The sequence below is a fragment of the Colletes latitarsis genome, chromosome 7 (genome assembly GCF_051014445.1).
Source record: "Colletes latitarsis isolate SP2378_abdomen chromosome 7, iyColLati1, whole genome shotgun sequence".
NCBI classification, from domain to species: Eukaryota; Metazoa; Arthropoda; class Insecta; order Hymenoptera; family Colletidae; genus Colletes; species Colletes latitarsis.
This window is the reverse complement of record NC_135140.1, coordinates 7,234,944-7,247,290: the sequence shown is the minus strand read 5'-3', so window position 1 is coordinate 7,247,290 and position 12,347 is coordinate 7,234,944. Positions and strand designations below refer to the sequence as shown.

General features: G+C 39.4%; 1 protein-coding gene across 2 annotated transcripts in view; it reads right to left on the bottom strand.

Annotated features, from left to right (window-relative positions):
* Window positions 1–9,295, bottom strand: part of Mdy (diacylglycerol O-acyltransferase) — a 126,144-nt gene extending 116,849 nt beyond the window's left edge. Inside the window, exon 1 of one of the 2 annotated variants that reach the window (XM_076769558.1) lies at window positions 8,810–9,295. In XM_076769558.1, coding sequence (XP_076625673.1) covers window positions 8,810–8,973 — 164 coding nt within the window. In that variant the 5' untranslated portion in view covers window positions 8,974–9,295. The remainder of the gene's footprint in view (window positions 1–8,809) is intronic. The other variant, XM_076769557.1, reaches the window with a different exon arrangement.
* Window positions 9,296–12,347: the final 3,052 nt, after the last annotated feature.

Here is a 12,347-nt window from a genome sequence, read left to right as displayed (position 1 = left end):
ATGCGTTCCTTGGTACTCCATAAACTGCGCTGCGCTTTTTAAAGGATCGACGTCGGTGAATAATTAAATATAAAACGCATTTGTGCTTGGCATACTATTGCATCTGAGGAATAACTTCGAAAAAGAAAGGCTTTTGTTTCAAAACATTTACTTAACAGACCCGTCTTTTAGATTATATTTCAGGTATCGGGAAGCGGTCGAACGTTGAGACTTTGGGACTGCCAATTTTACGAGTCATCTCATACGTAATGTCGTGTTCTGATTGTTACGTTTATCATAGTATTCACCATTGCTTCAAACAACCTTCTAGTTAGGCAAAGATACATCTTGGTGAATGTCTTTGATTTCTTATCACCGCACTTTGGTTCATCAGAAAGATTAAAATCATCATTTTAAAATCATCACTTCCTCAAATTCAAAGCATATTTATCATACATTTTACAAATATTTTATACAGTGTCTGTAGTTTTAATTTCCTTTTGAATAAAAAATATTGCATGGTGTGGATTTCGAGTAATATAAGAGGCGACATTACTAATGGAATGACCCAATATTTTCGTTTCTTTTTTAACCTTTCTACGTCGAGCCGATAAAATTCTCCGGTAACGGTGACCCGGATAATTCGTTCTAGCAGCCGGTTTCTATAATCGATCCTGACGAGTACATTATAGGAACGAACGGTTCCCAAGACCCGAAACTCACCGCAGCCTAGGATGTGGACCGTCCCGAGCAACACCGGGTTTCCCTCAAAAACCGCAGCCGTCTTCGTACCCAATTCTAACAGCCGTTCGGGCTCCCTTCCGTCGCTGTAATCGCTTTCCATTGTTCTTCCGGGCGATTTGGCGCGCGCGAGATTCGACACCAGCGTCGCAATCTTCGCGCGGAAAACGGCGATGGAACGGAAAGAGAGGAAACAAGGGAACGCCAGAGAACGGCGAAAGGATTGACAGCACAATACCGTTAATCCTCGTTCGTTTCGTAGGCGCGTCAGCCGAAAATGCTGCACCGTTCGCCGTCTCTGCATGGAAGATTAAAAAGTTTTTGCCCGACCGGACGAAACGCAAAAAATCCACGAACAGTGGGCAGAAAGGAAGAACGACGACGACAGGAATAAGCTGACACGCGTCGCGGAACTTTCGTCGGAGGGAACTGTATCAATTTCGACTCGAAGATTCTACGAACGTTTGCCACGTTTATCGTACAGAGACAATTTGCAAAACCGTTTAGCCAACTGTTTTTGAATAGAGTGCTTGTCGCAACGCTGAGTAAGCAACTGTAAATGCATTCGACGAGGACAGGAGCGCGGATAGTGGCGGCGAATGACCAGGGTGGACCGCAAATTAAAATCGCGGAGGGAAATCTCGCACATCCCCATCGCGAGTCGTTCAATATCGTCGCACAGACGGGGCTAGACGATTATTTGCATTCGCCGTGGGAGTAGGTAGAGGAGAAATTTCGCGAGATGATCCTTCCCGTTCGCTATATACTAGTACCTCGCATAAAACACCGTCCGAAGTTATTAGCCATTCGAATATCAACTGCCGCTGGCCCGAGAGCAGTCGGTTACCGCTGCAGGAATATTGGCACAATATAGATCCGTGAGCGACGGATAGATCGTAAGCATGGACCGACGAGTAGCTAAAGCAGAGAGAATAATACTCGAAACGGAATCAATATATAGGAGAAAAAATTATGGGAGGAAAATTGCCTGGTATATTATAATCATTATTATCCGACTCGCTTGACTTGCTATTATCTCGATACAAAAGATTGCTCCTCGGCTGTATAATTGTTCTCTCATCGGTGAACGAGAACGAGAGAGCCTTTCTTCGAGAAAAATAGATATGCAATAAATTAGAGTCGATGGTTAATTCTTGATTGTATAACCATAGTCTCGTTTGCAATTGATAACAGTTACGCGGGTAAAGTTATTCTTCCTGACGTGTGCGTTTTGTAGTACAAATACCCCATGGGTGGATGCAAATCCAGGTTCCCCTTCGAATAGAAGTCGTCAGGGATTAGATTGAATTCGGGAACAAACACAGAGGAAGGGCTTAGAATCGAAGGATCGTACAAACGAGAACTTTAAAATCAATCCGGAACTGAAAGATCCGCACGAACCAGACATAGCTTTACGCGCGAATTCCCCGTACCCAAAGGGGTGGATCATCCGATATTCACCGCGTCCAACGAACCCAGTGCGCCCAGCCTAATTGCAAAGTTGGCGAAAACAAGAAGTATCTGGCAAACACGGAACGAGTAAATACAGTAGGGGTTCGTTTGTTCAAGAGACGGAGGAGTGGTGCCATCTCTGATTCCCCGGCATAATGGACGGATCCGGGAGCAAGAAAACGAAGGGGCGCGAAGATGGGGAGAAGAAACAACCGAAGGTAGAAAGGTGTTCCTTACTGAAGAGCAAGAAAAAAGAAGAAAAAAAATAGTAGAAAAACTGTTTGCAGGTCATTATAGCATGTCAAAAGGGGAATGAAGATTTCACTGTTTTTTCTCTAGCCGACCTCTCCCTAATAAAACAGAGCAGAGGCAGGATACGTTTCGGAGGGGAAAAAGCGCCTCCAGCATCATCATATCCCCTTCGCGTCGTGCAGTTCTTGTCACAACATTAATTAACGTTCATTCGTAGAAACTGGCCGATTCTCTTTTCTCTATACTGTCTCTATTCTTGCAATCAAATCGGTATCATCGGATTCTTCGTTAAGAGGTTTTGAAATTTCTCTGGGGAGGTTAAACGATGATGGGGATGCTCGTAACAACCCATATTGTAAATAATTTGCTACGTAAATATTAAAATTACGTTTTATATTACGAAAACTATCGTAAAAATTAGAAAATACAGCAATCTACTATGTCTTTAAACGATCTATCTTCTCAAACGTAATATTTAATCAAACTATGCTTTCCAAAGTGGCTCTCGCCTAGCGAAAAAATTTGCCTCCACTTTTTTTCTATTTTCAAAACACTCCAATATTTTACAAGATCAATCCTCGTTGTTCTTCGCGTATTAAATTTCAATCGCGGGCTCGATTAGACCGTGGACTTGATTAAATTTTTTTCCCCCCTAACACAGTGGGCTCTCATAAATCAGAACAAATGGATTCGCACTTTCTGCTACTAGTTCCCGCGTTTGTTTACGGCTGAATATTAACGCGTATTAGCTTTTCCTACGGCAGTTCTGCGAAGATCGAATTCTTTGATTAGCGATTCCGATTGTAGATCATGCACGGTCTGCGCTTTGAATTGGATACGCTGCGAACCAATCATGAATTTATGATACTTCATCCGTCCGCAGAGCGTGCACGAATTGCTGAAAGTATTTGCGCGATACGTTCGATTATCATGTCGATCCGCCATAGATCGGCCAACCTCGTTCCTACCACATCACTGGCATTAACATTTTAATTAACGATAGCAGTGATCCTCAATCGATCTTAGCTAATTTCGTTTATCGTTCGTTTGTAAAAGCATTACTACGATATTACTTTGATTCTTGCATGAATCTGCGTTTATATTTCTTCAATTGATTTCAAGTTGGTGCATTTCTAAGAAACTTTCAAATCTCTTTAATTTACAGCACTTAAACAACCCGTTTTGTTTTAATAAATAACTGAGAATTTTAAAGCCATTGTTTAAGACTTTGCCCGAATGCGGAAAAACGAAGGACGAAATGAGAAACACTAAGAAGTCATAATTGTATCTTATTATTATCGCAAAAAACAGAGATGACAATTAACTTTTTTGTGCATTCTCAGAACATGTACTCGACTGTTGGTATCTACATCTTGCAATATTGTATCGAAATCTTCGACTTTCAGATCACATAATTAAACAGAGATTACGTCACGTATTAATTTTAACGAAATCTGCGATATCGAGTGCAAAAAGTCATCGATTCCACGTCGAACGACCCACCGACATCGTTCGTTGACCCAATTAAACGCCACGACGCTCGTTGATGCGCGACGTGTTTTAATTACTTTCAGACTCGCGTTATCGAGAATTTGATACGGCGAACCTTGAACTTCGAACGCGTCGCATTTTCTAAGTGGTTTCGGAAATCGAAGACGCGCTGTCAAGCAGCCTCGATAATGATAAACCGCGTGTTCGACGGCAACAATTATATTTAAAACGATTAAAACAATATCTGTGTCAATAAACATATTTCTTCCTTACGCTGTATCGTTAATCTACGGACTTTGTCGACTAGAGTTTTTTCCGTGTCGATTGTTTGTTATTTTCGCTCGGAAAACTACAAGAGATTTTCCAGTATCTACAATGATCCTGCATAATCTATAATTTGCCGCAAAGAGACTACGCGATGGTGCATTTCGATTCGTGTTACGCAAAGCGTGCAACGATAACGCGCACGGTTTTTGAACGTTCGACCGGTTAATTAATAGAATTCGTTTTTGCGGACCGTATTCCATTGTACACAATTTGCTTTATACTATGTTATACATCGATATCCAAACCTTTGTTTATTAAAGTGGCATAAAATTTCGATGGTGCGTGATATAATTGGAATAAAAGTATATTCACAACGCGTAAGTACGTTTTGAACATTTACAGCATTTGAACCTTCTTCGAATTATTGACAGAAATGTCAACAACACGTAACGTTAAGCACATTTGATGGTTAAACGTTTTCCTCTGTATTTGCGCCGCCACAACTAACCGAACAAATTGTTTTTTAAATGTACAAAGTCCTTTAATGAGGAAACAAACGCATGCACGTCCGTTAAATCTACTATTGCGTGTGTTTCTGAAGAATAATAATTAAGATGGATGAGAGCTGGAATTAAGTGGTTTCAGTTGCATCATATTATTGTGCAGACTGATTTTAATAAACGAGCCGGGAACATTTTTAAATTGAACTCAATTATGGTTATTGCAGTACTAACAAAGAGAGATACTTTAGGATACCGTTTACCTAGAACGGAGTTATAGTTTGGCCAAGTTATTAGAATCATCCTGTATTTACACGCCAACTTAGTGACACGCTGTTAGCCTTGAATAAAACTAAAAAAGAGAATTTCCTAAGCTAAAGACTTCTTAACGAGCTTTTGCGCAGTAATACCGCTTAAGATCGTAAGGTTAACAGTTTTTCAAATAGTTAACATTAAAGTTTAGGCGCAAATTTATGTTCTAAAGTTCCTCTTTAACTTTTAGGGGTCATACTATCTCCATATGGAGCGTTAACTTAGGATAATCTGATTTAGTACTCCATCATGACTTGTAAAACCATCTGTAAAACAAGAGAAATAAATGACACTATTTTTAAAGATCTACAGAAGCATATGAGGCATTCTAACTTTGCTCAAAATATAGTATGAATGGCGTTTAAAATTTTGTCTAATATTCTGGTCCCTAAACTGTTGTCTATTTTAGCTTTGATGTAATATATGCTTCTGTGCAGGATGTATATTCTTTTTGCAGATGATCGACGATTATTTTGCCCAAGAACAGAATTGTTTGGTTAATTTTAGAACTGATGTTTTTGAACATTAATGAAGCGCCTAATGCAAGGATGTTTATTCGAGTAAGCTGATATTTCACGTCGCGGCAAAGTGCCATCAACCTCAGTCGGCAAAGACGATTTTCTGCTCGCGCGAAGCAACCCAGTCACGATTAAGCTTGATATATTACTATTTATATATCAGTAAACTCTAATCTAATAACATGCAAATATATCTTAAGACGACTCAGGGCATATACCAACAACGTTATCGCCGGAACATGATAGAACTCTGTGCACATACAATCTCCTGAGCAAAGAAAACCGAGCACTATTTCAAGATTATTAACGACCTGTAAGTTTACATCAGAATATCCCTAAATCCTTCATAACACACGATATATAGGCTGATTTCTAATTGCCTGTCTCCAGGTGTTAATATAAAAGACAGCTCAAAAGACGGGCCAGGATGGTGGACCAGGATTTGTTTTCAGAGCTACGAGAACTCGAGAAAAAAAACGCGTTATGCAATGACCTGACCTAGTCTTATATTGTCTAGCAGTACTATATATATTTCCCACTATTAATATTAATATACATATTAAGTCAATTGCTTACGCCCGAAGAGATAAAATATCTGGGTCCACCCACGTTAAAATAACAGACGCTCGTTTGATGTATGACGCGTCGAACACAGTCGTTAATTTATTATACAGAGCAGAGTGGAATTCGTAGTTCGAAAAGGGAAAATAAAAAAAAATGGGGATTGTCCGTGTCGAGATAAATGAAAAATATGGAATAAAATTTGTTCGTAAAAAATTCAACATACGTGCGTCCGACAATGAATGAACAATTAATTAAAGGAATCTGAACATTCATTATTCTGCATTTCAATATCTGAGATCTTATTGATCGTGTAGCTGACACTACATTGTTATTCGCCTTAATAAACTTTAGATATAACTCCAGCAGACACTCATATTGTTTTTGAGCACATAGCTGCAGTACTATTGTCGGTTACCGTGAGTCTCGAATCGAGATAAGTTTCGCTACGACTTTACAGTAAAGGAACGAAATGAATACAGGGTGTAACTAAAATAGAAGATTAAACTTTAGATGCATATCCAATTCGTACAAAGGCTATAAAAGAACAAAAAGGTCAAACTTAGGTTAAAAAAAAAAAAATAAATTAAGGTTGAAAAGGTCAGTTAAACTTAAAATTTAAAGTTATTTCTATTTTGTTAAACGTAATTTTCGCCCCTTTTCTATTTCTTCTTTTTGATCGTTGATTCTAATGTACGCCAAAGTACGAAAATTATCAATTGCCACATAAGTGTCTGATAGTTACGATAACGTTTATGAACATGGCAATCTATTCCAACATCGAATGGACAAACATCCACGTATCATCGAAATAATAAAAAGTACAGAAAAATTTCGAGTGTCTATAGATAAAATCTGCAAAAATGATGTTCCGCTAAAAATACATTTAGATCTAAAAAGCTATTAATTATGAATCACTGAGATTTAGTATTGATGTTTACTCGTGCTTCAACTAATTGCAAAAAAAAATTTCAAATACTTATTCCCGACATTCTACCGATTGCCCGAAATAACTAGCTCGAGTTTGTTGTTAATTTCTACGTAACTATCGTTTGAATCAAAGGATAACTAACATAGGATAAGATTTAACAGAATGATTAAATAAACTGTTAAATTAAAATCGATAATGTTTAAAAAAAGTAAAAGTAAGTGTGTGAAAGTAAGCAATTTATTGTGTGTATACACCACACACGTGAGAGTACACTCAATTCTTTTTTCACTTAATTTTGCTTTTCTAAAACTCTGGAAATTTTTTCGTAAATTTGCATCAACTTTTTCGCGTCGTGTTTTCTTACGCAATTACACGGACAACCGTGAAATCAAAACAAAGCGTGTTTACGTTAAAGTTTTGACGATTTCGTTCTATCGCTCTCGTAAATGTAAGCAACGCAAGTAAACGACAAGTATTTACATCTCTGGAATGAATAATTTCCAGACCTCCGTGGGTACACACGAGCAATTTTCGTATTTCGTAGGAAGCAGAATACACTCGTAAAGTTTAGACACCTGTTTCAGTTACACCATATAGTTAGAAAGAGAGTGAAACTCGATAATTATGCCATCGCTGCAAACGAATTATCTCTGTCCGTGTTTTCTTGACGTACTGTTCTTGTACCGATCTCTCGTACTTACGTTAGAAACAGCGAACAGTTCGTTAAGAAAGTTTTCGTTTCCGCGACGCGCGCTCCAGCTGAATTCAGTTGTCTGTTCTCATGTCCATTCCTCTGAATGAACTTTGTACCATTCATTTGCCTCGAGCGTCGACTGTAGAACAGTCGACGCCCGCGTAAATATTAGTCATTTTCAGATAACTGATTCTCAGCATATTGCGTGTGTTTAAGCAACGAGTCCCCAGAGCGCGAGTCGCCAATCTTTCCTACTCCAAATTAATCATTTTTAACGAATATACATTAAATCTCTAATATCATCAGCTTATAATATTATAAAATAGGGCATGATAAATTTAAGTGGTCCAAATTCGGTACACCTTTTTCAAAAATTTTTCCTAATTTCGAAAATATCACAAATTGCGACAGTTATTATTGTGCTAGAAGAATTGGAGCACGCTATAAGCGTATAATTTATAAATGAAAAAGAAAGATCGTTGAGAAATAATTCGATAGGGTCGGACGGAACACTTCAAAAGACCAGGGAATCCTCGATCCCCGAACTGGGTCAAGTCCCAACGAAGCTTATCGTTGACGCATCCGAACGAAGGCAGTCGGTCACATCTTTCTGGCGTATTCTTCCCAATAAAGATAGATCAACCAAGACCGTTCGGTTCATTAACTCGGCATAAAGTCGAAGGCTTACCAACGACGGCTTGCGAAACCAGCTATGGAAAAGACAACCACTCGCGATACTACCGGCTGACCTCCGTATCGATTATAACACACGATAGAACGGCGTGAATGAGCGCGAGCTAAAACGAGAAGAGGAATGCATCGTGTAGTGGAGGGGATTGTTCGCTCTACAGTCGCGCTCGATCTAAGGCCGTACGCGCATGCGCTTTCATTCTTCCAGTCGGTCACGTCGGTGCGCCTGAAAGGTACTGAAAATTTCGTGTCGCCGTGTCCGCGTCGACGTCGACGTCGACGTCGATTTCGCATTCCCGGGCGATTCCACGCCGCGTTGGACGAGCAAATCGCCTCCGTAACGGTTGTAAAATACTCTACATTATCCGTGGACGCAAAGTGGAACGTGTCGATGTAATCGTATACGGTTAAAAATACTCACGGTTTGTCGGGCTGCGATTTTCGAACCATCATTTCGGCTTTCTGGATCTCTTCGGCCCTGGTGACGCTCTTGGTTCGGCGTAACCTCACCTTCGTGTCGTTTTCGTGATCCGCCGTCATATCGTTGCGCGACGAGGAACAAGCACCACGTTCACAGACAAACATATACACACACGCGCACACGCATTCACGCAAAGGGACGTGGAACTACTAGTCGTACACCGTTCGCGCTCGCACGACGAAAAAGAAAACCGACCGCCGTGAACGAGACGAGGAACGAACCGATCCTAACGAGCTTTCGCTTTCACTCGCGCCGCGCCGCGACAAACGACGAGGATTTGATTGATCGCGTATCGACTCGTAATCGAGAAGGATCGATATCGGAATCGTATCGAGCGTGCGTGAACGTGGAACGTCTTGGAGCAGCACGATGTCTATCGTCAGCGTTCGCTTCGCTTGCACGCGACCGTGTTTACCACTAGACAGCCGCAATGATACTACCCGGCTTCCCATCGGTCACCGTCTCCTACAGCCGTCTGTTTATCTCCATGTTTCTACCAGATAACAATATCGTTACCAATCGTGGCACGTTTTGAACGAGAAATCCAAGAACGGCCATCCTCGACCGATCTTAAACATTTTCGGTACAGAGGGCGCGAACGAGTTTGCACAGTAAAACCACGCGTGTCACGAAATAAGAATGGCCAAAGATACAACGTTTGGTAAACGTTATTAAATAGTTTAGAGAACTGTCTACAGCGGGTAATACCAGACAGTGTGTTAGTGTAAATTATAATTGCTTTAATATAGTAATTTATTATGTACAGAATCGATATCTTTCTTATCTGGTTTTAACACTTTCGCAACCTCTGACGTAATTTTAGATAATTTTTATATCTACAGCTAGTTACCGCTGACGAATTTTACGTCGTTTTATATTTGAGGCGGATGATTTTATCATTCGTCTTTTAAATTACTGATCTACCTAAGAATAACTTTTTTTCGTTATAAATACGTACTTTAATTTTATAGATAATAAAGTACATTTTTTAATTTAATATTGTTTCGACTTTTCAGAGCGCTCAGAACGTAATCGTAACGAACAAATTAAAATGTCTCCACACAATGTCTCTGAGAAAAATAACAAAGAACTTGCAATACAGTTTTCGTGAAAATGATTCGTTTAAACGTGAAACTACTGTACATTTATTCAGCTATGATGTAAACCCTTCCATTAAGTTCGTCCAATCCACGAAACAAAATTAGAAACAATTTAAAAGTATTTACCAGATGATGCAATAATATTGTATAAAAATATAACTCCCCGCTCTTATCCAATTATTTTCGATCGTGTACTTTTTTCAGAAGTATATCAGCAACGTTTATATCACCGAAAGCTTTTAATTAAAAATGTAAATTGAAAATAAAAACAAGACCCCATTGGGAAACATTAATTTTAATACTATGCAAAGTTATTATAACTTTATTGGGGCCAAAAATTAACTAGCTCGTATTAAAGAACCGACGTCGATCTTGAAATGCTTCTTGAACCTCAAGAAGCCAATAGAAAACGGAGTACCTTCGCACGTTTGCTATATCACGTATCTGTAACCCGTCGATTCTCGTGAAAGACCATATATGTCGCATACTATGCCAAGGAAAAATCCGGAACCTCGAAATATCTCGAAAGAATTTTTCAAGAACAAATGTAGAGTTTAAAAAGATTCACTTTTTAATTAGCGGTCTCCAATGATTTTCGAGACAAACTGTCTTAAATTTTAAACGGGTGGTCTCGACACTAATGTAACGATCTTTAGGGTACGTTCAAAGATCATCGTCAAATTTTTAAATAGGGAAAAATAACAAAAAAGATTCGACTATAGGCGTAATAACAAACAAACATCGAGAGTACCTCTAAAACAAAGACGTAAAACTCGTAATAATTTCGTATGCAATGATCTGTCTGTTGTTCGGATCATGATCCTCTAAATGCTCTGTACAAAATGTGCCGCAACTGGTGTGTAATTTAACTGCTTCAAGGTTATTACTCTAAATGCAGGCGTGTACGAACAGTTTCACGAGCGCTCTTTTTCTCGTTCCGCTGCAAAAAGAAACTGCTTGTCGTTTAAGGCACGCCCTTATTACGCGTAATGCTGTATTGTGCATAATCTTAACTGAAAATCTCGCTCTGAATAGAAGGGTCGATGGACGCCCCGACACGTTCATTTTTAAAGTCATTCGGATAACAGCGGTTACAGCCCGCAATTAAAATGGATAATTACCGCGCATCGTAATCCGGCTTTACGAGGCTGAAACTTCGTATTTTACACCGGCAGTTACAATTTGATGGTACTTTTGTCCCTGGCCGGTCGTAATGAAATGTAATTCCCTCACCTGTGTTTCACGACCGAACAAGAAGAATCAACGATGTATTGTTTCGGGTCGTTTTCACTCCATTATTATTTGTCGTTTAATCTTCATGAAGTAAATTTAATCAGACTTGCCAAATTGATACATATTTAAACACTTTTACGTTTCATCGAATCAAAAGAACAAAACCAATATTTATAAATTCTGAACAGATTGAATTTTATTATAAGATTATTATAGCCTTCTTTTATTTATCAGTGCTATATTTTTAATTGAATATCTATCGTTGAAATGCACGAAACACTTGTATATCATTAACGATTATTTAACAAGACTCCTTCGATCGCGTAGTAATTATTCTATCAAAATATCCATTAAGACTTCGGTTGTCGTAGGCTTTGCTTTTCGAGTTTACCGACGGGGAGAACTTTAGTTCACTTCATCGGTGAAACTCGTAACGTAGAAACCGGAAACTCCGACGAACGCTCGAAAGTTCAGAAGTAAATAAACCCGAGCGCAAACACGCGAGACAATTTCGCGTGTCAATTACGCGACTCTTCGAATCTTTGGCCAAGCCCGAAGATCCGTGCCCCGAAGAAAGACGAGATACACGCGAAGAAAAGCTAATTACAGTAGCTCTGCGCTCTACGCTGAAACACCCACAAATCCCCGGGAAACGCACAGGAAATCCACCCTTTTAACTTGCCAGCAAATGTCGCATCGAATCATCCTCGTCTAACGATTCCCTGTTAAGCTTGTCTCTCGAATGCTTTGAAACTCGTTGCAAATTATCTTTGCCCACGATGTATCAAAGTCCAACGCGGGAGAACGAAATTACGCTATACTGTTACATTTCGTACTACGCGTAAGCTCAAAAGCTGTGAATTACCACTTTGCGGCACACAATAATCCCCGCTTATATGTCACCGAATTGGATTCGCTCGTTTGCGCAGAACGCTTCCCTTGTTTTGGATTCCTCGATGGGGTCATGAGAGAATCAAAAAGTATTTTTTTTTGTATAAAATTGATGAGTATCCTCATTATTCAGATTAACCAAATAAAATAAAAATTACTACGGTAAGCTAAAAGCTGTAAATTCCCAGTTCGCTGCACGCAATAATCCCCGCTTATATGACACCCAATTGGATTCTCGAGAGGTCACGAGAGAT